Source organism: Ranitomeya imitator, chromosome 3 (assembly GCF_032444005.1).
Source record: "Ranitomeya imitator isolate aRanImi1 chromosome 3, aRanImi1.pri, whole genome shotgun sequence".
Taxonomy (NCBI): Eukaryota; Metazoa; Chordata; class Amphibia; order Anura; family Dendrobatidae; genus Ranitomeya; species Ranitomeya imitator.
The window spans coordinates 355,024,541-355,051,724 of record NC_091284.1 but is presented as its reverse complement, the minus strand read 5'-3'; the positions used below and the strand labels follow the sequence as shown (position 1 = coordinate 355,051,724).

Below are 27,184 nucleotides of genomic sequence, written 5' to 3'. Positions count from 1 at the left end.
TTCTTTTAGATTATGAGACGCATTGCGCCCATGCCCACGCTGTGCATCAGAGACTGCACCGAAGAATACTGATACTTATACAAGAATACCGATATCTCATGCACATGAACAAGCTGACATGAAAGAACAGCAGGACGGAACAAAGGGGAAGGAAGGAAGCAAAAGCATCTTACATGCTGGTTTTCTTGGGGTGACATCTGGAGTGCAAGCAATTTTGAAAATGTATTGTATCTGGCAAGTTTATTTATTTTAGGATTTTAAGTCACTGAGCTATGACTGATATTGTGGAAATATCACTTTAAAGCTCTAAATAGGATGGTTTGCTTTACTATTCTTTGTAGTAGAAAAGAAACAGAATCCTGGCATGGCCTACTTGAAGTCAAAGGGATCTGTCGGATCCATTCTAAAAGTGGAGCGGCAGGTATTGATGAAGCGGAAATAACATTTCTAACGAGACTTTATTTTTATTTGAATAGTTTAATGCCACCTCAATCATTAGCAGTCTGTTCTGCATGTAGACCAACACAAGAGAAGACATACATAACTAATCTATGCAAATCACTTCAGGCCAGCTCTAGCTGACGACTCTTCAGTGGGGAGAGATGGCGGTTGGTGGTGCGGTTGAAGGTGTCCACTGTTGCAACATACTGCCCCGCAGGAAGGGTGAGCTTTCGACGACTATCTACACACTTCTTATCGAGAGAAAGAGAATTTTCCTTACACTTGATGTCGGCTTCTATACGAGCAAGATGTTTGTAGAGAGCATCCAGAGCATCCCTGTAGGAACAGAATGGATAATTAATTCAGTTATACTAATTTTTAAAGGCTTTGGAGGTAACTGAGAATGACTGTGTGCAGTTATTTCCCGACTAGGATTCCTTAAGAACAAAAGTGGAAATGATTATAAGGGCCACCCATTAGTAATAGTGCACAGCGCATCGCAATAACACAAAGTCTTATAGTTTAATTATCATTGGATCCTATGATATTCAGTCCCTGTCTATGGCCACAATCTCTGGCATAATTTTAGTATTTTTGATTGTTTTGCTTATTTACATGTGGTAAGTACTATTAGGATCACCCATTATTATCATTTATTTTAAAGAATAATTCTTATGTGTAAATGCATACTATGTACTACATGTACAGTGGGGAAAATAAGTATTTGACACACTGCTAATTTTGCACGTTTTCCCACCGATAAAGAATGCAGAGGTCTATAATTTTTATCGTAGGGACACTTCAACTGTGAGAGACAGAATCTAAAAATAAAAACAAAAAAAAAATCGTATGATTTTTATATACCGTATATACTTGAGTATAAGCTGAGATTTTCAGCCCACTTTTTTGGGCTGAAAGTCCCCCTCTCAGCTTATACTCGAGTCATACCCAGGGGTCGGCAGGGGAGGGGGAGTGGGGGCTGTCTAATTATACTCACCTACTCCTGGCACGGTCCCAGCAGGTCCCTGCTTCTTCCAGCGCTGCAGCTTCTTCCTGTACTGAGCGGTCACATGGTACCGCTCATTACAGTAATGAATATGCGGCTCCACCTCCCATAGAGGTGGAGCCACATATTCATTACTGTAATGAGCGGTATCGGTGACCGCTCACTACAGGAAGAAAATGTGGCGCCGGAGAACAGACGTGCAGGGACGGCGCCAGGAGCAGGTAAGTATGACGGGGGCAGTGCGCGGTACTCACCTGCTCCTCGTTTCACCGTCGGCGCCGCTGTGTCTTCCGCAGTGACGCTCAGGTCAGAGGGCGGGGTGACGTGATCAGTGCGCGCCGCCCTCTTCCTGAAAGTCGGTGCAGAGGATGGGAAGACACAGCGGCGGTCAGCGGTGGAACGGGAAAGGTGAGTATAGCAAGTGCCGGGGGCCTGAGAGGTGAGTTTGTAATTTTTTTATTTTTTTAATCACAGCAACAGCATATGGGGCAAATATCTGTATGGAGCATCTTATGTGGCCATGTGCAGCATGATATGGGGGCAAATATCTGTATGGGGCATCTTATGTGGCCATGTGCAGCATGATATGGGGGCAAATATCTGTATGGGGCATCTTATGTGGCCATGTGCAGCATGATATGGGGGCAAATGTCTGTATGAAGCATCTTATGTGGCAATGTACAGCATGATATGGGGCAAATATCTGTATGGGTAATCAGTATGGGGCCATGTGCAGCATGATATGGGGGCAAATATCTGTATTGGGCATCTGTATGGGGCCATGTGCAGCATTATATGGGGGCAAATATCTGTATGGAGCATCTTATGGGGTCATAATCAACATTTGTGGAGCATTATACAGGGCAAATATCTGTATGGAGCATCTTATGTGGCCATGTAAACCTATAGAGAGGGCACCGGAGGTAAATGCTCCGCCATCACAAATATCATAGAAACCCCAAAAAAAAATGGACACTCGAGCTAAAAAAATAACAATTTTATTGAGAGAACTATATTAAAAGTACATAAATAATACACATAGAAACTAGAATAAATGGATGCAATGAAAAAATATAAAGGAGACACTAGTGCCACACACGGACGTAATACTAAACTGAAGAGCAGGAAAATCAATTGTACTCCTACCACGGGTGTATATATATCTACATATAAGTAGCATACATGATAGATTAGAACAGTGCAAAATGCGTATAAAAAATTATTATTATGATTGTATTAAATAACCGGGCAGATGGTAACAGTAATCACAAACCGGAAGCTCTCAGATACTGAACAAGTGCAGGGAGATACTGAGTACAAGTCAAAGTACAAGTAAAGTGCCTAGTGCAGGCTTAGTATGTCAAGGTACCCCATATAGCTATGCTACCATCAACACATGAGTACAAATATAAAGGGAAAATCTCCTATACGTAGATGGGTAGAACCTGACTAATGCCTACATAGCAGTGAAGAGGGGCACGCAAGAGAAGTACCAACCTGCAGCCATGCGTGGAAAGAGGGGCCCCCCGAGGAAGCAGCATTTGCGAAACGCGCGTCGGGGACCTCCTTTTATGCCTCCCCTGGATCATTCAGATGGTCATGGAAGAACTTCAAACAGGCCTAGACATGTGCTGGGGTGAGAAGGGGGACCTTGCGTGCCCTGCAGGATTTTAATCCACAACAACATAGTGTGTTACTAACGGTAATTGTTTGAGACTGTGGTCCCCGCTCTTTTGAGGTCATTGACCAGGTCCTCCCATGTAGTTTTGGGCTAAGTCCTGACCTTTCTCAGAATCATCCTTACACCACGAGGCAAGATCTTGCATGAAGCCCAAGACCGAGGAAGACGAACAGTCATCTTGTGTTTCTTCCATTGTTTACTAATTGTGTCAACAGTTGTAGCCTTCTCACCAAGCTGCTTGCTTATTGTCCTGTAGCCCATCCCAGCCTTGTTCAGGTCTTCAGTTTTCACCCTGGTGTCCTCAGACAGCTCTATGGTCTTGTCCATGGTGGAGAGGTTAGAGTGTGATTGATCATGTGTGGACAGGTGTCTTTTATACAGGTAATAAGTGTAACATAGCATGGCTTCTTAAGGAAAAACTAAGAGGTGTGTGAGAGACAGAATTTTTATTTTTAGATTCTATCTTTCACACTTGAAGTGCACCTACGATAAAAATTAAAGACCTCTCCATTCTTTGTAGGCGGAAAAACTTGCAAAATTGGCAGTGTATCAAATACTTATTTTCCTCACTGTATAAACAATTATGGTTGAAAATGTTTGCACCCTTGAAATTGTTCCAGAAAATTAAGTATTTTTCCCAGCAAATGATTGCAATTACACATTTTGTTATACACATTTGTTTTGTTTGTGTGCATTGGAACAGCACAAAAGAAAACTGAAAACAGGCAAATTGGACATAATTTCATGCAACACCCCAAAAATGGGTTGGACAAAATTGTTTACACCTTTCCAAAATTGTGGGTAAACAACTTTATTAACCTCTGCACTAGTCCGTACCTCCCACTCCCGACTCCAAGACTTCTCCCGTGCTGCGCCAATCCTCTGGAATGCTCTACCCCAAGATATAAGGACCATCCATAATTTGCATAGTTTTAGGCGCTCGCTCAAAACACATTTGTTCAGAGCGGCCTATCACGTTCACTAATCAAAGTCATTTTATGTTTGTGTGTGTGTGTAGCCCATTCACTATCCCCATCTAGTCCCCATGGCTGGACCATGAAGATGGCTGGACCATGATTGTAAATACATCATTGTAAATACACACCTGTACTTTGCATCTCCCCCACCTCATTGTAGATTGTAAGCTCTCACGAGCAGGGTCGTCTTATTTTGCTTTAATTATTGTATTGTTAACGTTGTTACTTATGACTTTTGTGTTTGAAACTGTTAAACTGTAAAGCGCTGCGGAATATGTTGGCGCTATATAAATAAAAATTATTATTATTATTAAGCATGTGATGCTCATTCAAACTCAGCTGTGGCAAGTAACAGGTGTGGGCAATATGAAAATTACATCTGAAACAAGATAAAAAGGGGAGAAGATGACACAATCTTTGCATTGTGTGTGCCACATTAGGCATGGGGAACAGAAAGAGGAGAAGAGAACTGTCTGAGGACTTGAGAACCAAAATTGTTGAACAATATCAACAATATCAAGACTACAAGTGCGTCTACAGAGATCTTGATGTTTCTTTGTCCACTGTGCACAACACAATCAAGAAGTTTACAACCCATGGCAATGGTTAGCATTGCAGACTTGCAGCGCTGGAGTCCTGGGTTCAAATTCCAAAAAGGACAACATCTGCAAGGAGTTTGTATGTTCTCCTCATGTTTGCGTGAGTTTCCTCCGGGGTCTCCAGTTTCCTCTCACATTCCAAAGACATACTGATAGTGAAATTATATTGTGAGCCCCATCGGGGACAGCAATGATAATGTGTGCAAACTGTAAAGCACTGCGGAATATGTTAGCACTATATAAAAATAAAGATTATTATTATTATATGGCATTTAGTCTGTGAAGCACTGCTCTTATTTGACCCATGATATGACTTCATGAGCTAGGCCAGTTGCACATGATACAGAAGTGGCAGTGCTTTGGAAGCATCGCATGTTCACTGTGTCCAAAGTGCTGTCGTCTATTGAACGCAGGTGAATCCGCATGTGCTCACAGATTCACCAAGTCCAATACATTCTATTATTTAAATTTTCTCTCACGGAAGACTAGCGTCACCGCGGGTGAGCCGTGGGCGTCTGCGGATGCGTAGTGGGCATGGGATTTCTTGAAATCTCATCCACTATGATGTAACATCTGGACGCTGCACAAGTACGTAGTGTCCAACCCGCAGCGTTTACTGATCGATTGCACATACCCTTAGGGTCTTCTCAGGGTTAAACTTTATCCCCTAAACATGGGTAGGAATAACTAATTGCTGGGGGTCCAACAGCCATGGCACTCACCAATCCTGAGAACTTGGGCTCTGAAAAGCCCTGGCTGAATGGAGTGGACGTCGATTATGCATACTACCACTCCATTAATCCTTAATGGAAGAGCCAGAGATTGCCAAGTGCAGAGCTCAGATGATTTTAGGCACTTCTATGAGAAAGAATGGAGATTAGAATGAATGAGCCAGTGCTTTACAAAGCCCATTCTCTCAAGATCGCTGGGGGCCATGGCGGTCGGACGCACAGCAATCCACTATCTTTTGGATAGGAGATAACTTTGAAATTTTAGAACAAGCCTTTACACATATTTTACAAGTACATGTTCAAGAGAAATTGGAACGGTTTAAAGGCATGCTGCTTTTGTACATTAGAGACTATCTCCAAAAGGCATTTTTCATGCATTATCTACAGTCCTGAAGCAGCAGAGTATATTACATGTTAATGTGCACATGATATAGATGTAACATAGTAGATCCCGCAGCTTTGTTTAGCTTTTACTAATGTATACAACACCAGAGAACGAAGCAAAAGAATCCCAAATACCATGATCATAAAATCATACAAACTTTATTTAGATCAATAATCACAAATTGTCATGTAACATTACTACAATAACAGGCATCTAGCCCAAACAGATAGAGTGTAGAGGAAACTAGTGGTATGCCTGGGGAATATGAGGGAGTACACTATATAAAGTCCAGGGTACAACCATAATAAATCAACCTATTACATTATTAACTCATAGAGCCGTTACAAAGTATCAAAAAGATCTCTTTATCAGAGTCCATAGTATTATAAAATGCAAGGCGCCATCATATCAAACAAAATGGACACTAATATACCATCAATAGGCTTACCCATAGATCAGGACGGCTCCCTCAGATACCGCAGGCAGCCCCCTGACGCGCGTTTCGCCGTCTGCTTTTTCAAAAGGGATGACACAGGTTGTACCCTGGACTTTATATAGTGTACTCCCTCATATTCCCCAGGCATACCACTAGTTTCCTCTACACTCTATCTGTTTGGGCTAGATGCCTGTTATTGTAGTAATGTTACATGACAATTTGTGATTATTGATCTAAATAAAGTTTGTATGATTTTATGATCATGGTATTTGGGATTCTTTTGCTTCGTTCTCTGGTGTTGTGTATGTTATGGAGCACCCTGAATTGTCCTGAGGATTTGGACTATAGTACTGGGGGAGATATACGAGTGTACTCCTGGCCACAAACATACTATAAGGTTTTTGAGTTTCTTGTGAAATCTTTTACTAATGTATGCGTAATGAAAACATGCCATTGTATAGTGGGAAGGTGACTATAATAATAATAATAATAATAGTGATAATATTTTTTTTTAAATGTAGTAAAGTAAGGTAATAATTATAATTAGACAACTCTTAGGAGGGGTTTTCATACTGCAGGAGTTGTATGTTGATTAAACACCCCCCGCCCCCAGCATATGGGTTTGATTTTGTACACATGATCCGGCTGTAGCAAGGAAAACAGCAAACGACCCATTAATAATTAAAGGTGTTTTCAGATTTTGGAAAATCACTGTCCCCTGGCTGCACTTTGTTTTAAGAGATCAAACTGTTGTTTACTTATCGTCCCTTGGCTCAGCACTGAGTCCGCAACGCTGCTCCTAGAGAGTGTTACTGTGTGCAGCGGTGAGGTCACGTCAACACCGCTGCAGCCAATCAGTGAGCTCAGTGGCTTGTCCTGTTAGCCCCAGAGGTCAATTATTGGCTGCAGACAATAACAGACCCAGGCAGCAGCAGTGGAGACTCAGTGCTGGGCCCACGGAAGAGGAGTTAAGCAGAATTTGTTTCTTTTGAAAACAAACTACACCAGGGAAGAGAGTGTTTCAGAAATCTAAAAAACCCTTTAAGATGCCACACAAATAGTAAGCTTATATCACTAAGGGTGAATTCCAACACTGCTGATTTTGTTGCAGATATTTCTGTGACTGAAAATCAGTTGCAATTACCTGAATTGGATGTGTTAAATGTAGGGGACATTTCCTGAACTTTCTGCAAACAAAATCCACAGTGTGTGAATTCACTCTAGCAGGACTTGACATAAATCATTAAACAGTGAGACTTCCGGTGTATCTAGTAGTGGGGTCAGTAATGGCATGTGGTAACACAAACTTACTGTGATTGTGCCAGCTTTTGCTTCAGAGCAGCAATAGTACCCTCTAGCTGATGGACCTCATCTGTCAGCCCATACTGCACCTACAGTATAAGTGAAAAATGTTATAGCATTGCATTACATGCTGCTGTCAGTGCTACATAGGCATGGTCTCCCCCCATATTCATCTGTCCACAAAGAGAAAAAATATCCCATCAATGCCATGTCGGAGGCCTTTCACTCAGCCAAAACAGACCTCCTGCTTTATACTGATAAGAGGCAAACACCCCAAAACATGTCAGCTTTAGATTATTATCCTTAGTCAGGTGGCAAGGCTTGCTAAAAGGTCAATATTTACTTTTAGCATTGTTAAATCCAATAGGTGGTGCTAGAGTTCAAGGCCTCTTCCTCTCTAAGGAGGCTATTTTCATGTTGACATTCCAAGAGGAGGCTTGATTGGCCTATAAGCTTCCTTATGCCATCTTGGCACTCTCCACAGGGAGAAACGCTACCCATTAGATCCTCTGTTAAGGTACCTTCACACATAACGATATCGTTAACGATATCGTTGCTTTTTGTGACGTAGCAACGATATCGTTAAGGTTATCGTTATGTGTGACAGCGACCAACGATCAGGCCCCTGCTGGGAGATCGTTGGTCGCTGAACAAAGTCCAGAACTTTATTTTGTCGCTGGATCTCCCGTGGACATCGCTAGATCGGCGTGTGTGACACCGATCCAGCGATGTCTTCACTGGTAACCAGGGTAAACATCGGGTAACTAAGCGCAGGGCCGCGCTTAGTAACCCGATGTTTACCCTGGTTACCAGCGTAAAAGTAAAAAAAAACAAACACTACATACTTACCTACCGCTGTCTGTCCCCGGCGCTCTGCTCTGCACTCCTCCTGTACTGGCTGTGAGCGTCGGTCAGCCGGAAAGCAGAGCGGTGACGTCACCGCTCTGCTTTCCGGCCGCTGTGCTCACAGCCAGACCAGAGAAGCTGAGCGCTGGGGACAGACAGCGGTAGGTAAGTATGTAGTGTTTGTTTTTTTTTACTTTAACGCTGGTAACCAGGGTAAACATCAGGTTACTAAGCGCGGCCCTGCGCTTAGTTACCCGATGTTTACCCTGGTTACCCGGGGACTTCGGGATCGTTGGTCGCTGGAGAGCTGTCTGTGCGACGCTGCAGCGATCCGGATCGTTGTCGGTATCGCTGCAGCGTCGCTTAATGTGAAGGGGCCTTTAGAGGCCTCTCAACAAGCTTAATCAGACCCCCTGCATGCACTGCTGAAGGTCAAGCACCCCTAAACACATGCCTGAAAATGGAGTATCTGGTTTGGCTTCTTACCATAAGTCATACAGCAAGGGAACCTGTCATGCCCTCAAATGCTATTAATCTGTACATTATCCCATTATGTGCAAGTTAATATCATGTAGGAACATGACGGGTTCCATGTAAAGGATCTAAATTTAGGATTGCCACATCCAAGAAGCAGCACTAGAGTTCAAGCTCGCTACCTCTCTAGTTCAATATTTCAAGAGACTATATGCCCACATTCACTATTACACAAGTCTTACCGTGTCCCTACAAAGGTCTATGTTTGGTCTATATGTACGGGTCTCAAGTCGTGTGTGGGCCAGTTTTAAAGGCCCACTCTTGTCTCGTAGATCTTTTTCTAAACGTCTTATGTCTTCCTCCAATTCTTCAATCTCATCTTTGGTCTATTTAAAAAAGTTCATGTAAAACAACAATCAATCAGAAGAAATTATATTTTTCCAACACTCATTAGTAAGGGGGAAATTTTTTACAGTTATAAACTTATAGACTTATATATACTTACTGTATAAATCAGATTTTAATGCTAAAAATATTTTTCAAAAAAATGTTTTGTAATTTGTTTCATATTACAAACTATTAAAATTGAGAAATCCTGCAGTACTACACTGGCCACTGGGGCTATTCTAGATTCATTCTTCCTGCTCTTTTGGGAAATCTACATACAAAGCCTTGCGAAAGTATTCGGCTCCCTGGAACTTTTCAACCTTTTCCCACATATCATGCTTCAATCATAAAGATACCAAATGTATTTTTTAGTATAAGAATCAACAACAAGTGGAAAACAATTGTGAAGTTGAACGAAATGAATTGGTTATTTTAAATTTTTGTGGAAATTCAAAAACTGAAAAGTGGGGTGTGCAACATTATTCGGCCCCTTTACTTTCAGTGCAGCAAACTCACTCCAGAAGTTCATTGTGGATCTCTGAATGATCCAATGTTGTCCTAAATGCCTAATGGTGATAAATATAATCCACCTGTGTGTAATCAAGTCTCCGTATAAATGCACCTGCTCTGTGATAGTCTCAGGGTTCTGTTTGAAGCACAGAGAGCATCATGAAGACCAAGGAACACAACAGGCAGGTCTGTGATACTGTTGTGGAGATGTTTAAAGCTGGATTTGGATACAAAATGATTTCCAAAACTTTAAACACCCCAAGGAGCACTGTGCAAGCAATCATATTGAAATGGAAGGAGCATCATACCACTGCTAATCTACCAAGACCCGGCCATCCCTCTAAACTTTCATCTCAAACAAGGAGAAGACTGATCAGAGATGCAGCCAAGAGGCCCATGATCACTCTGGATGAACTGCAGAGATCTACAGCTGAGGTGGGACAGTCTGTCCATAGGACAACAATCAGTCGTACACTGCACAAATCTGGCCTTTATGGAAGAGTGGCAAGAAGAAAGCTATTTCTCAAAGATATCCATAAAAAGTGTCGTTTAAAGTTTGCAACAAGCCACCTGGGAGACACACCAAACATGTGGAAGAAGGTGCTCTGGTCAGATGAAACCGAAATGAAACTTTTTGGCAACAATGCCAAACTATATGTTTGGCATAAAGGCAACACAGCTCATCACCCTGAACACACCATCCCCACTGTCAAACATGGTGGTGGCAGCATCATGGTTTGGGCCTGCTTTTCTTCAGCAGGGACAGGGAAGATGGTTAAAATTGATGGGAACATAGATGGAGCCAAATACAGGAAAATTCTTGAAGAAAACCTGTTGGAGTCTGCAAAAGACCTGAGACTGGGACGGAGATTTGTCTTCCAACAAGACAATGATCCCAAACATAAAGCAAAATCTACAATGGAATGGTTCACAAATAAAACGTATCCAGGTATTAAAGTGGCCAAGTCAAAGTCCAGACCTCAATCCAATCGAGAATCTGTGAAAAGAGCTGAAAACTGCTGTTCACAAACGATCTCCATCAAACCTCACTGAGCTCGAGCTGTTTGCCAAGGAAGAATGGGCAAGAATTTCAGTCTCCCAATGTACAAAACTGATAGAGACATACCCCAAGTCACTTGCAGCTGTAATCGCAGCAAAAGGTGGCGCAACAAAGTATTAAGTTAAAGGGGCCGAATAATATTGCACGCCCCACATTTCAGTTTTTGAATTTCCACAAAAATTTAAAATAACCAATACATTTTGTTCAAATTCCCAACTGTGTTCCACTTTTTGTTGATTCTTCACCAAAAATTTACATTTAGTATCTTTTTGTTTGAAGCATGATATGTGGGAAAAGGTTGAAAAGTTCCAGGGAGCCAAATACTTTCGCAAGGCACTGTATACATTAGCATCAATAGACTGACACATACCCTATGTTTGGTATTGAAGCATCTAATGAGTGTGTGCAAAGTTCACTCTGAAGGGAGTGAGTGCGGTGTGGACATCACCAATTTTGAATGGTGGATAAAGTGTTACATGTCACTTTAATCATACATGTGATTATATGATTCTGAAAAGTCTGCTGGAAAGAACAAGAAGTTTAAAGTAGCCCAAGTGGCAAGTGTGAAAATTGCACGATTTCTACATATTTTTTAATACAAAACCCATTGCCAAAAAATGTTTAAAAAATAAATGTAAACACAAGAACCTAATTTCAATAATAATTAATTTTTTGATTATACATTCCCAGTGTGATGGCCTGTCTTCCCACTTTATTCAAAGAATACAGGATGCTATAAATCGTATTGGCATTCTGCTGATATTCTTTTGGGATTTCAACTCCCAGATATCTTTAACTACAATGGGCAAGAAAACATGCAAGTGTTGGCATCAGATTAAAAACCATAGCCTCAGTATTGAAAATCATCAGTACTAACTACAGAGACATCATGTCAGCGATCATTGAGTGAAAAAAGCGCAAAAATCAAATACAGGCTTACATTTTTCTCTTGCCACTTGAGTTCGTTGTGAGCTTTTTCAAATTCATGGATCCTTTTCCTGAAAGCAAACTCAACAGCCACTCTCTGAGCTTCCAGCTCATTATTAGTCTGTTAGTAAAGAAAAGAATAGCTGTCATGCAGTGTGATGCCTTAGAAGTCTCCACTATCAAATGGATTTTCTGTGACCTTTCAAATTTTGGTAGACAAGTGACTTCTGTAGCCAGTGTACGTAATCACTTCCGAGCTTGGAGGGATGGAAAGGTGAGATTTTCATGTGGTAACACTTTTTTTTTTTTTTTGATAACTGACAAAATGGCTATGAGTGACATGTATGATCTAATATAAAATCATTTTCCTTAAAATACAACAATTGTAGAACATCTTTTCTTATATCTCTGCATTGTGCCATTACTCTGTCATTCTTTTGTTATTAATAAATTGGCAACTGGGTGTTAACAGAAGTGAGTGTCCAATCAGTGCAGCTAGTGTCAGACTGTGTAAGGACACACCTTTTTGGCAATGGGAAATTCAATTTCTTCATAAATATTCAAAAAGAATAACATAAGAATACAGCACAGAGTTATAAAAAAGATATTCCAGAATTGTGGTGGGAGCCAACCTTTCTTTATTTTTTATTAAAAGTAAGACATAGTTGGGTTTTATTTGAAGAAAAAGTATCACTTGTTAAAAAAAATAGTGAATACAAATAAATCGCTATGAATTCAAAGTACCTGTGGCTCTGCTTAGGTGTTATGGAAGCCCAGGTTGCTTTGATAGCAGCCCTCAGCTCGTCTGCATTGCTGGGTCTGGTGTCTCTCCTCTTCCTCTTGACAATACCCCATAGATTCTTTATGGGATTAAGGTCAGGTGAGTTTGCTGGCCAATCAAGCACAGTGATACTGTTGTTTAAACCAGGCATTGGTACTTTTGGCAGTGTGGACAGGTGCCAAGTCCTGCTGGAGAATGAAATTTCCATCTCCTAAAAGCTTGTCAGCAGAGGGAAGCATGAAGTGCTCTAAAATTTCCTGGTAGATGGTTGCGCTGACTTTGGTGGACCTACACCAGCAGATGACATGGCTCCCCAAACCATCACTGATTGTGGAAACTTCAAGCGGAAGATGAGAGACACAAGACCCAACAATGCAGACTAGCTGAAGGCTGCTATCAAAGCAACCTGGGCTTCCATAACACCTCAGCAGTGTCACAGGCTGTTCTCCTCCATGCCACGCAGCATTGATGCAGTAATTGATGCAAAAGGAGCCCCGACCAAGTATTGAGTGCATTTACTGAATATACATTTCAGTAGGCCAACATTTCGGATTTTAAAAAAATGTTTTCAAGCTGGTATTATAAATTATTCTAATTTACTGAGATAATGACTTTTGGGTTTTCATTGGCTGTAAGCCATAATCATCAACATTAACAGAGATAAATACTTGAAATAGATCACTCTGTTTGTAATGACTCTATATAATATGAGTTTTTTATTGAAGAACTGAAATAAATTAACTTTTTGCTGATATTCTATTTTTGTGAGATGCACCTGTAGATCTGAAAAAGCTAAAAGCTACGCAATAAAAACATAAAAAGCATACATGACATGTATATACATGTACACATACATATACTTCCTTATAGACTTTCATGCAATATCAAGCTGCAGCCTTTTTCAGCCAAAAGAACATGACATTTTTATGAAGAGAAAGGTAAAATAAAAAGACCAAAATCACTCTAGTTATGGTAAACACAAACTGTACTTTTTATTTACTTTCCCAGGAAAGAATAACTACCAAACGACAGCAAGGTGCTTTATAATTACATTTATATTACTAGGTTTATGTGCTGTAAAGCAAAAACAATTAGCAGGTTGATTTCTAATACTATATGTTTTTCATTTTTATGTTCAAGGGAAACGGCGGTCAGATATGTCTTATTAGATGCACTTAAAAGGGTTTGTCAACAAATATTTTTATTTAAATGGACCCAACATGGTAGTCAAGCATAAAAAAAAGGTTGCTTACCTATTAAATGGGTGTCCTGGCTTCTTCTTTCAGCTCATATGACAAGGAATCATTGCAGCTAATCAAAGGTCACAGAGGTGAACAACACATCACTTCTGCAGCCAGTATTTAGTTGCAGTGGTCATGTGTTCGTAAAAACAAAAAAGGATATAAAGACCTTGCTTGAGTCACTGGTGCACAAGCCAGGAGAAAAAGTCAGGAGGCTAGCACATCAGTACTGTAGTAACAGGAATGTCACGGGGTTGGTAAGTGAGTGAACATTCCATCATAAAAAAAAATAAAAAAAAATAAAAGTGTGCCTGTTACATTCTAAAGATACACTAGTTGGAATGACAGATTTGAGTCTCTCAAGTAATAAAACAATTCGCACTGTTGCCAGTGTCGGACTGGCGTGTGAAGGGCTTACCAGTAACCAACTCCAGGGCCCCACTTTTCAGCTACATGCAAATGTGACATTATCCTCTATCACAAATTTCTAGAGCACTGAACTGGGTTGATTGTTAAATGTTTCCTGTATATAGTGCCAGGTTAAATGTTTCATGTATATAGTGCCAGGTACTGCTCATATAAGAGAGTTCTCCTGTGGGCCAGTCCAAGCCTGCACTGTTCTAGTTCACAAAAGTATTGCAGACTCTCTGTTGAGTTTTTTCCGCTCTACTCTATTATATGTGAACTATGGAAATGGGCTCATAGTCCCTGTGAATGAAATAAAGATATGGGGAGACTACATACTGAACATACAGTTAGAATAGTAGGTTCTTCCAGCTAGCTCATGGTTCTTTGCTCAGAAGAAAAAATCCATGATTTGATAGTATCCTCAGTTTTCATGCAAAATTGATTCCATTGCTTCTGTGCTGTTCAGGCGATGCAAGTCTCAGATGGGCACCTATCTTCACATCTGACAGGAATAGACCTTGATACAAGGTCAGCTGTTCAACTAGTACTTCTATCCCTAGCTGTGGGTCTGTGTCACCAGGCACATTGGGGCACTCTTTCGTGAAATTCTAAAGCTGTCCATGAAGAAGCCCATCCACAGCTGTCGATTGTGAAGACATTGATAGATTTATTTCAGTGTGTTACTCACAAGGTTCTTACAAAATTGGATCGAGAATTGGATTAGAGGTAATCTCAAAGCCAGAACATTATAATATTATGTGGTACTCAGTAATATCTAGATATGTTTTAAAATAAAATGATCAGGATTTTACCTGTGCAATTGTCAAAGCAATGGCTTCTCTCAGTTGTGCAGAGGCTTTGAGCTCAGCTTCTGCTCTGTCCTTGTTGTAACGGCTGAATTGTTCCCATTCCTGGGGAGTAGTAGACCTGACAAGATACTGTACTTAGTGAATGAATGAAGATGATGAAACCTGACTAGCCTCGAAAGCTTGCAATTTGTTACCATCTTTTGAGTTAGTCATTAAAAGGTATCAACCACTGAGGACCCTTATATTTTAATATTTTCCTATCTATTGGCTAACACGGTACAAAGATATCTTTCCTGTATACTTAGTGATCATCTCTACCAAATCCTATGGAATCCTTTGATTTAGATAGAATTTTTTTATAATATGCTGGGACATTATTTGAAGATATCATTTTCAAACCACCTCTAAAAACTAAAAATAAAGCAATTGATTAATTGTTATAGTGAACATTAACATTTTTGTTCCAATCGGTGCTATGTATATGCAAGAAACCCCCTATTTAATGTTTCTTTTAGGGAATTCTTCGATAATGGAAGGTGAGTTGTTCTTTCAGGACTTCTGTACATTAGCTGGAGCAGAATGGCTGGCAAGTCCATTCTATACAAGGCAGATCGCGCAAAGCTTCACTTTCTATTTTGTACATCTTAACGCTTACCACTAGTTTCCTCTGCAGGTTACAGCTAATTGATGGGGTTCCTAGAGGCAGGACAATCTAAAAAAGTCATTTTCAGGGCACTATTCTAATAAAAATACCTGCGGGTGAGTGGGCTTGGAGCTATATGGGTAAGGTGAGCATATTGCTGTGTAGTTATTTTTCATTTTGAGCTCTATCGTATAGATCTTTAATTTATGGAAATATCAATAGAGCCTGTTTACGCGTTCTGAATTTGAGGATAATGTTGCTACGACATCCAAGAGTCACTATAACTTTATGCACATGCAGGGTAAAAAGTACCTATAAAATGCAATGAAAAACAGCAATTTAGATGGGTCAATTACTTGTGCATGTCTATTGCCATATCCACTGCACATCTACTACAGAAATCTGATTGACCTCTTACAAATACATAGATAAATCGGTGTATGAACATATACATAGTTAGGACTACACTAATTAGATGGTTTATGTATTCTGCAACAAGTGCATATTGGTTACTTCTCCATAATGTATACTATATTTTTCGGATTATAAGACGCACCCCAAATTTTGAGGAGAAAAATAAGAACAAAATATTTTTTAATAAATTGGTGGTGCTTCTTATAATCCTTGTATCTTATTAGTTATCGGGGGTGGTGGCTGCAGTGAAGTGGGGTCCCAGGGTCGCTGCTGGAGGAGGCAGGAGTGGGGTGATGCTCCAGGCCGCAGACAGGGATGAGTGGAGGCTCCGATGTGTGGTGCGCTGCTGCGGGGATCTTGTGCTGCTGTGGGTGTCTCCGGGTGCCCGGCGGTTGCTGGCCGTTGCTGCGGGTGTCTCTGGTGCCCAGCGGTGCTGCGTGGGGGTCCGGCGCTGCCCGGGGCTCTGCCGACATTTTGCAACCAGCCAGAGCCCTGGCACTTCCAGGGTTCCACGTGCGCTGGTCTCCGGGAATATGGCCGCCGCCGGGGGTGGTGCATGCGCTGATGGTGATCTCGGGATCAAGATCTCGAGAGATGAGATTTCAGCACCCGGTGACGCCCGGTGACGCCCGGACACCCCCCAGTAAGGCATGTTCGCTTTCTAAGACGCACCCCCATTTCCCCCCCCCAAGTTTGGGGGAAAAAAGTGCATCTTACAAAGCAAAAAATACGGTACTTGTACAACTGGGTAATGCAGCTCTGATCTTAAGGCAATTTCACACTCCACTGACATAAAGTAGAAATGGCTAGAATTGCTATCAGCATCAGATGACACACAATACAACTTCTACATACAGTGGGGCAAAAAAGTATTTAGTCAGTCAGCAATAGTGCAAGTTCCACCACTTAAAAAGATGAGAGGCGTCTGTAATTTACATCATAGGTAGACCTCAACTATGGGAGACAAACTGAGAAAAAAAAATCCAGAAAATCACATTGTCTGTTTTTTTAACATTTTATTTGCATATTATGGTGGAAAATAAGTATTTGGTCAGAAACAAACAATCAAGATTTCTGGCTCTCACAGACCTGTAACTTCTTCTTTAAGAGTCTCCTCTTTCCTCCACTCATTACTTGTAGTAATGGCACCTGTTTAAACTTGTTATCAGTATAAAAAGACACCTGTGCACACCCTCAAACAGTCTGACTCCAAACTCCACTATGGTGAAGACCAAAGAGCTGTCAAAGGACACCAGAAACAAAATTGTAGCCCTGCACCAGGCTGGGAAGACTGAATCTGCAATAGCCAACCAGCTTGGAGTGAAGAAATCAACAGTGGGAGCAATAATTTGAAAATGGAAGACATACAAGACCACTGATAATCTCCCTCGATCTGGGGCTCCACGCAAAATCCCACCCCGTGGGGTCAGAATGATCACAAGAACGGTGAGCAAAAATCCCAGAACCACGCGGGGGGACCTAGTGAATGAACTGCATAGAGCTGGGACCAATGTAACAAGGCCTACCATAAGTAACACACTACGCCACCATGGACTCAGATCCTGCAGTGCCAGACGTGTCCCACTGCTTAAGCCAGTACATGTCCGGGCCCGTCTGAAGTTTGCTAGAGAGCATTTGGATGATCCAGAGTAGTTTTGGGAGAATGTCCTATGGTCTGATGAAACCAAACTGGAACTGTTTGGTAGAAACACAACTTGTCGTGTTTGGAGGAAAAAGAATACTGAGTTGCATCCATCAAACACCATACCTACTGTAAAGCATGGTGGTGGAAACATCATGCTTTGGGGCTGTTTCTCTGCAAAGGGGCCAGGACGACTGATCCGGGTACATGAAAGAATGAATGGGGCCATGTATCGTGAGATTTTGAGTGCAAACCTCCTTCCATCAGCAAGGGCATTGAAGATTAAACGTGGCTGGGTCTTTCAACATGACAATGACCCAAAGCACACCGCCAGGACAACGAAGGAGTGGCTTCGTAAGAAGCATTTCAAGGTCCTGGAGTGGCCTAGCCAGTCTCCAGATCTCAACCCTATAGAAAACCTTTGGAGGGAGTTGAAAGTCCGTGTTGCCAAGCGAAAAGCCAAAAACATCACTGCTCTAGAGGAGATCTGCATGGAGGAATGGGCCAACATACCAACAACAGTGTGTGGCAACCTTGTGAAGACTTACAGAAAACGTTTGACCTCTGTCATTGCCAACAAAGGATATATTACAAAGTATTGAGATGAAATTTTGTTTCTGACCAAATACTTATTTTCCACCATAATATGCAAATAAAATGTTAAAAAAAACAGACGATGTGATTTTCTGGATTTTTTTTTCTCAGTTTGTCTCCCATAGTTGAGGTCTACCTATGATGTAAATTACAGACGCCTCTCATCTTTTTAAGTGGTGGAACTTGCACTATTGCTGACTGACTAAATACTTTTTTGCCCCACTGTAGTTAGAGCCCTGAAATTACAGGACAATCAGTCACACTCTTCAAATTCTTACCCATGAGGTACACGAGTTGGATCCACTTTCAAAGATATATTTGGAGAATTTTTGGTAAGTGAGAGACATGTTCGGTCTATATCCAAAGTTTCCACTTTGCCTCTCTGATCCCAGTTTAGCTGCTGACGAGATTCCTGTAGAAGGCTAAAGGAGAAACCCAGTAAATAATGTAAAGCTGACAAAAGAGCTTTTAGCTTTCGGCTCTCTTCAAATACAGTGAAGGAAATAATTATTTGATCCTTTGCTGACTTTGTAACCTTACCCACTGACAAAGATATGGATAGTCTATAATTTTAAGGGTAGGTAAATCCCTTCACCCCCGGAGCTTTTTTTTTGTTTCGTTTTCGTTTTTCACTCCTCTTTTTTCCCATAGCCATAACTTTTTTATTTTTCCGTCAATATGGCCACGTGAGGGCTTATTTTTTTGGAGGACGAGCTGTACGTTTGAACGATATCACTGGTTTTACCATGTCGTGTAACAGAAAAACGGGAAAAAAAATCCAAGTGCGATGAAATTGCAAACAAAGTGCAATTCCACACTTGTTTTTTGTTTGGCTTGACCTGTCATTTTGATTCTCCAGGTCATTACGAGTTCATAGACACCAAACATGTCTAGGTTATTTTTCATCTAAGTGGTAAAAAATTTTTTCCAAAGCTTGCTAAAAAAAAAAAGAATTGTGCAATTTTCTGATAACAGTAGCGTCTCCATTTTTCGTGATCTGGGGTCGGGTGAGGGCTTATTTTTTGCGTGCCGAGCTGACATTTTTAATGATACCATTATGGTGCAGATACGTTCATTTGATTGCCCGTTATTGCATTTTAATTCTATGTCCCGGCGACCAAAAAAACCTAATTTTGGCATTTTTATTTTTTTCTCGCTATGCCGCTTAGCGATCAGGTTAATTGCTTTCCCTGTCATGCTGCTGCAGTGCAGTATAGCGCAACTTCCACCAGGGGGAGCTTGTGAGGGAAGTGAGGCTGCACACACAGAGTAGCACCACAGAGCAGCAGCACAGGCACCACCAAGTGGCGAGAGAGTGGTCAGACAAGAAGAGTCAAAAGAAACAGGCAGAAGCAGAAGTACCAGAGGTTGCAGCAGTGCACGTGGTCAGAAACAAGCCAGGGAGTTCAGCAACGGTCGGAAGCAGATAAGACAAAGACAGAAAGACAGAAGGCAGAAGCGAGTCTGAATACAAGCCAAGTCAAAAACAGGGAATCAAACAAACTTACAGGGAAACACTGGGAAAGGGCAGACAGAGGGAGTCAACAGACACGGGGCAAGTCAGGGATCACAGCAGGACAAATCAAGATCTACCAGAGTCAGGTACACACGTTGAAGGCAGAACTATAGCTGACACCGCCAGCAAGATGCATTGGAGCTAAATAGCAAACCTGAACCCAGAATGAGGCAGAGAAAAGTAAACCCTTGACATGATCCGCCCGAAAAAGGGCAGACATGACAAAACCCTGGAACAGATCATGACATTCCCCCTCCATTAGAATTATTTTATATATATAGGCTATGCATTATATTTTTTCATTATTTTATGTTACATTTTTTCTTGTTCTTTGGGGTTTTTTTTTATATATTTTCAATTATTTTACAAACTGTCTGCCATACAGGTCATAAAAGACCCTTGAGGCCTTTCAACATAACCATATTTTTTTTATCAATGATTTCCCATGTACCTGGGGTTGGAATATTAGCCCCAGTTACAGGGTAAATTTAGCTTTCTGACAACGCTGTATAGCTGATCTAGGTCTGCTAGTTTGAAAGTATTTTACCTTTTGGCATGTAGCGATCACAGCAAGATGCAGCATTGGTGTAGTGCTCAGCCCCCTTCTAATTTTCAGTTGCTGCTTTCAAAATCTAATGGAGCGGAGGGGGGGAGGAGCTAGAGACACAGATATTCTGCTGCAAGTTCACTAACTGCCATCTCATATAGGGTAAAATCTGTATTCACAGCAAACACATCTTACTTGTGAATTGAGAATTTTGAGTGAAAAATCAGCCCAGGAGGAGAAACAATCAGATTTCTCTGACAAGATACAGTTGTGCTCAGAAGTTTACATGCCCCAGCAGAATTTTTGCTTTCTTAGCCTTTTTTCAGAGAATATGATTGATAACACCAAAACTTTTTCTCTACTCATGGTTAGTGGTTGGGTGAAGCCATTTATTGTCAAACTACTGTTTTCTCTTTTTAAATCATAATGACAACCCAAAACATCCAAATGACCCTGATCAAAAGTTCACATACCCCATTTCTTAATACCATGTATTGCCCCCTCTAACATCAATGACAGCTTGAAGTTTTTTGTGGTAGTTGTGGATGAGGTTCTTTATTTTCTCAGATAGTAAAGCTGCCCACTCATTTTGGCAAAAAAATTGCCTCCAGTATTTGCTGATAACATGGAAACAGGAACACATGGGCCACTTGCACAGTGAACAAGTCTGTATGATCATGTTCACACACCACCAAGAAACCTGAAGACACAAAAGAGAATAGTAAAACCAAAAACACTCAGTTTGAAAAAATGTTGCAGTAATCCGCAAGTGCTAGTAAAAGATGTAAAAAACAGGGTATTTGGTTGATACGTTTTTTGCAAAAAATGTACACTAAGCTGCTCTACCAATCTTCACGGTATACCCTTATCAGAGCAGTCCTAACTAATGTATGCAATCCCTATCTGATGTATTTAAAAACCTGATCATCTGTATATAACCTGTGTGAACAGGGTTCAGAGAGGAAAAATCCATGTGTGCATACAGGGTAGAACAGCTTTTGTGCAGATAGCCCAAGAGGAGTGGTGGAACTCCCCAGTCTTGTAGACACAAGAGAACAATTATGGAAACAGGAACACATGGGCCACTTGCACAGTGAACAAGTCTGTATGATCATGTTCACACACCACCAAGAAACCTGAAGACACAAAAGAGAATAGTAAAACCAAAAACACTCAGTTTGAAAAAATGTTGCAGTAATCCGCAAGTGCTAGTAAAAGATGTAAAAAACAGGGTATTTGGTTGATACGTTTTTTGCAAAAAATGTATACTAAGCTGCTCTACCAATCTTCACGGTATACCCTTATCAGAGCAGTCCTAACTAATGTATGCAATCCCTATCTGATGTATTTAAAAACCTGATCATCTGTATATAACCTGTGTGAACAGGGTTCAGAGAGGAAAAATCCATGTGTGCATACAGGGTAGAACAGCTTTTGTGCAGATAGCCCAAGAGGAGTGGTGGAACTCCCCAGTCTTGTAGACACAAGAGAACAATTATGGAAACAGGAACACATGGGCCACTTGCACAGTGAACAAGTCTGTATGATCATGTTCACACACCACCAAGAAACCTGAAGACACAAAAGAGAATAGTAAAACATGCTGCATTCATCTTTCCTTCAACTTTGACCAAGTTTCCTGTTCCTTTGTAGCTCACACATCCCCAAAACATCAGCGATCCACCTCCGTGCTTTACAGTAGGAATGGTGTTCATTTCATCATAGGCCTTGTTGACCTCTCTCCAAATGTAACATTTATGGTTCTGGCCAAAAAGTTCAATTTTGGTCTCATCACTCCAAATTACCTTGTTCAAGACGTTTTGATGCTTATCTCTGCTCTGTTTTGCGTATTGTAGGAAAGATACTTTGTGGCATTTGTGCAGTAATGGCTTTCTTCTGGCGACTCGACCATATAGCCCATTTTTCTTCAAGTGCCTCCTTATTGTGCATCTTGAAACAGCCACACCGCTAGTTTTCAGAGAGTCCTGTATTTCAGCTGATGTCATTTGTGGGTTTTTCTTTGCATCCCAGACAATTTTCCTGGCAGTTATGGATGACATTTTTGTTGGTATACTTGACCGTGGTTTTCTTTTAACAGAGCCCCTGATTTTCCATTTGTTAATCACAGTTTGAACGCTGCTGACTGACATTGTCAATTCCTTGGATATCTTTTTGTATCCCTTTCCTGTTTTATACAGTTCAACTACCTTTTCCCATAGATCCCTTGACAATTCTTTTGCTTTCCCCATGACGCACAATCCAGAAACATCAGTGGCTGGATGAAAGATGCAAGAGTCTGTCTGTCTGCTGATTACAAGCAAACAGGTCAGGTAACAGGATGTTACCTTTAGAAGCCATTCAAACCCATTTGTGTCCATTTCTGTGCATGTTATCAGGCCAAAATCACCAGGGTATGTGAACTTTTGATCAGGGTCATTTGGATGTTTGGGGTTGTCATTATGATTTAAAAAGAGAAACCACAGAAACTACCACTAACCATGAGCGGAGAAAAAGTTTTGGTGTTATCATTCATATTCTCTGAAAAAAAAGGCCAAGAAAGCAAAAATTCTGCCGTGGTATGTAAATGTTTGAGCACAACTGTATATGACAAAGATTCTTGTTTTCATGTGTACTATTGATTTAGTAAATAAAAATTAAAACCACGACTATTCTTTATGGCAGAAATACCCCTATGAGGATATTAGTTTAACTTCTGTCCGAGGTTTACTTTTTCATTATTAGAAGAATTTTCACACCTGAATAAGACTCTGTATAAAGAAAGATATACAGTAACAATTTCAGGCATTTTTAGAATTTTACCAGAGCTGTTCAAAAGCCTCACTGATCTTCTGCTGCAGTGCCTTTCGAACACCTTCAATCACTTCCACCTCTTTGTGCACCTCATCATCCACAGGATCTTTCACCAGGTCAATGTCTCGGCGGCTGTCACGGAGGGTTAGGCATTCTATAGCTACATCTGATGGGACATTTTTAGCCTGCAAGGAACGTTCCGCTTCATCTTTCATCTGTAATAACCCACAAGTAAATTCAGACAGGTAGAATCAATGTCAATCAGCAAATACCTTTTTTGCCTCGGCCGTTGCACTAGTCTGTGTCATGAAGTTGAGGTCACCAGTATGCTAAATAGCACATGTGCCGTGCACACAGCCACCTGACTATAGTACAGTGTTCCATGCTTAGTATTCTAGATTACTGAAACCTAGTGAAAGTCGATCAGAGGCATGTTTAGAAATAAAGTCCACAATTCTATGTGCACAGAAATATCGCTAAATTGATGGTCCTCTCCACATAAAATATCACGCTATCAACAGCACAACATCTGTTAAAACGTGCTGAAAAAATCATTGCACCCGACGTACAAGCATTTTTCTCATTCATCGGGTGTCTGCCAACCTATTTCGATGGGCCAGATGGAACGATTATTGACCCATCTAAATGCTCCATAAGACACTCACATTGTTTCTGGCAGCTACTTCATTGACCATGGGGTTTTTTGCCCAACTTCCACAAACATTACCAAAAAAAAGTTAACAACAATCGCTATCATCAGAATATGATCAGAATCAAGTTTTTGTATCAAATGTATATATATTTTTTTTAATTCTGGTATTTCTTTTTATTTACATATCACGATCTGTATTAAATATAAAAAACTAGATTGTGGCCCGATTCTAACACATCGGGTATTCTAGAATATGCATGTCCCCGTAGTATGTGGACAATGATGATTCCAGAATTCGCGGCAGACTGTGCCCGTCGCTGATTGGTCGAGGCAACCTTTATGACATCATCGTCGCCATGGCAACCATTATGACATCATCGTCGCTGTGCCCGTTGCTGATTGGTCGAGGCAACCTTTATGACATCATCGTCGCCATGGCAACCATTATGACATCATCGTCGCTGTGCCCGTCGCTGATTGGTCGAGGCAACCTTTATGACATCATCGTTGCCATGGCAACCATTATGACATCATCGTCGCTGTGCCGCGGCCTCGACCAATCAGAGACGCGGGATTTCCAGGACAGACAGACGGAAAAACCCTTAGACAATTATATATATAGATAATAGAAAACTTATATATCATCACTGGCCACAAGGGCTTTTTTACACTCTGACTTCATGTTGTTTCAGGACATAATACATGTACATTAGCCACTAAGGACAGACCTCAACCCTATCTTTTGTATTGAAGTGTCTAATGAGTGTGTGAAAAGATCATTGTCAAGGAATAACACATTATGTGATAAATAGTCATCATGGGAATTTGAGGACACAGTTTGGGGAGCAAGGAAGGGACAGGTGCAGACACAATATGGGGAGCGGGAGAAATTTGAAGGCACAATATGAGGAGAAAGGGGGCATGCATGAGGAAACAGTATGGATGATGGGTGCAGACAGTGTGGTGACTGGGGGAATGGGAGGGGCACAGTAGGATGAGGAGAAAGGGGGAGACGAGGGCATGTATGAGGAAACAATATGGGGGATGGGTGCAGGCACAGTGTGGTGAGTGGGGGAATGGGTGGGGACACAGTAGTATGAGTGGGGGTGGGTGCGGACACAGTAGGATGAGTGGGGAGTGTGGGCACAGTATGAGGAGCAAGGAGAAAATGTATGTGGACACAGTACGGGGAGAGAGGGTGACAGGATGGGTGTGGACACAGTATGGGGAGTCAGGGGATGTGTGAGGAAGCAGTATGGAGAATGAGAGGGTAATTGTATGAGGAGGTAGGGAGAAATGTGTGAGTAGCCTATTGAGGGGATTAGTGCAAGGAGACAGTATGGGGGAGAAAAATGTGACTGGGCACAAAATAGAGATTGAGTAGTGTGGGGGGTAGTATGGGATGACAGTGTAAGGTCATAGCCAGTAAGGGATACTAAGACAAGGAGGGGGAGTGTGGTGAGGGGGCACAGTATAGAGACTGAGCCCTATAGGGTGAAGACTGTGAGAGAACAGTGTGAAGAGGTGGACAGTTTGAAAAGGACAGTGCAGTGTGGAGGGCATCTACCATAAGAGGGACAGTGTGGGGGGTTATATTTTGTGCAGGGAATATAGTGAAGGGCAATTATTTATTCAGGGGCACAGTGTAGGACATATTTTTATTCAAGAGCATTATAATGACACTGTTTCTTTAAGGGCATCAAATGTGCTGCAGAAGACCGGAAAAGATGAAAGTTTGCAGCGATGAGCTGTGGATGAGAAAACTAATCATGGCATCTGGAAAAGATGAAGAAGAAAAGAAAGAGATTGACTCCAGAGACAACGGCATCTATAAGATACCTAGATGTAAATTTTTGTTTGTGATATTGGCTAATTCTCATATTTTTATTTATGTTAGGAGCATTAAAGAGGTTGCCCAAGTTTGTGATAAGTCTGCTGTCATTCTATGCGAGTGCAGACTTCTGAATTCTCACAGTGTGAACTGTCAGGATTCTCCCGTGTCAGCGATTTGCAAACATGTGCCGACTAGACATGCGTGGCCTCGCTCATTGAAAATGAATTGAGCAAGGCCGAACACGTTTACTCGGAATGTGGCCAGAAGTATCCAAATTTCATACTTGTGTAAGCGTGAATCCTAAAAGTGTGCAGTGCTTGCGCTGTGAGAATTCAGAAGCCTACAGTCACATAGTCACTGCAGACTTTCATCTCAAACCTTTAATTATAAAATGAAGCCCGTAGTATGCCAATACTAACAGTGTGTAATATATGCAGGTTCCAGCAGTCATCACATGGCCACTTCACTCATTTGCGATTTTCAATCTTACGGTCATGTGACAACTAGCTTTTGTCCCTGCTTCTCTCAGCTTTTCACTGAATTTTCACTTACAGAATTAGTAAGAGCAGCTTGTCAACTACGGTAAGTATGCAAATCGGATATGTGCTTGAGGGGGAAGGTGTCAGACTTAATTCTTGCCCCGGGTACCAGAAAACCTAGATACACATCTGTATGCAGGTATCATTTTATTAAACTTTCTATGACTTGTATGCCCAAATAGACGGCTTAGGAGAGTAGATCCTACACTGCCAGGAGAGTATCGTAAGGCATATAAATCTCCTTACCTAAACTGGCGCTCTCCATAAGAAACGTTACCTCTTAGGTATCAGGGTTCATGGTGAGAATGCTGCTGCCGCCCCACACTCCAGTGAGTGCTCCCTGAGGAAGCTCATGTGAAACGAGAGTTGGAGTGTGGGGAGGCGGCAGAATTCTCACATGAACCCGGGTGAGTAACTTTCTCCAATACCCCTTTACTTTTTTTTCCCAGAACTTACACACTGCTCAAAAAAAAGGGAACACTTAAACAATAGAATATAACTCCTAGTAAATCAAACTTATGTGAAATCAAACTGTCCACTTAGGAAGCAACACTGTTTGACAAGAAAATTTCACATGCTATTGTGCAAATGGAATAGACAATAGATGGAAATTATTGGCAAGTATCAAGACACACTTAATAAAGGAGTGGTTCTGCAGGTGAGGACCACAGACCACATCTCAGTACCAATGCTTTCTGGCTGATGTTTTGGTTACTTTTGAATGTTGGTTGTGCTTTCACACTCGTGTGTGTTGTAGCATCCATCTCATGCTACCACAAGTGGCTCAGGTAGTGCAGCTCATCCAGGATGGCATACCAATGGGAGCTGTGGCAAGGTTTCCTGTGTTTGTCAGCGTAGTGTCCAGAGGCTGGAGGCGCTACCAGGAGACAGGCCAGTACACCAGGAGACGAGGAGGGGGCCGTAGGAGGGCAACAACCCAGCAGCAGGACCGTTACCTCAGCCTTTGTCCAAGGAGGAACAGGAGGAGCAC

General features: G+C 41.5%; 1 protein-coding gene across 2 annotated transcripts in view; it reads right to left on the bottom strand.

The window, feature by feature from the left end:
- Positions 1-457: 457 nt before the first annotated feature.
- TEKT2 (tektin 2) overlaps positions 458-27,184 on the bottom strand; it is a 51,221-nt gene continuing 24,494 nt past the window's right edge. For both annotated transcript variants that reach the window (XM_069756850.1, XM_069756851.1), the window contains exons 4-10: positions 23,178-23,383; positions 18,573-18,716; positions 15,005-15,119; positions 11,776-11,883; positions 9,121-9,264; positions 7,568-7,647; positions 458-777 (exon numbers count right to left, since the gene is read on the bottom strand). In XM_069756850.1, coding sequence (XP_069612951.1) covers positions 564-777; positions 7,568-7,647; positions 9,121-9,264; positions 11,776-11,883; positions 15,005-15,119; positions 18,573-18,716; positions 23,178-23,383 — 1,011 coding nt within the window. In that variant the 3' untranslated portion in view covers positions 458-563. The remainder of the gene's footprint in view (positions 778-7,567; positions 7,648-9,120; positions 9,265-11,775; positions 11,884-15,004; positions 15,120-18,572; positions 18,717-23,177; positions 23,384-27,184) is intronic.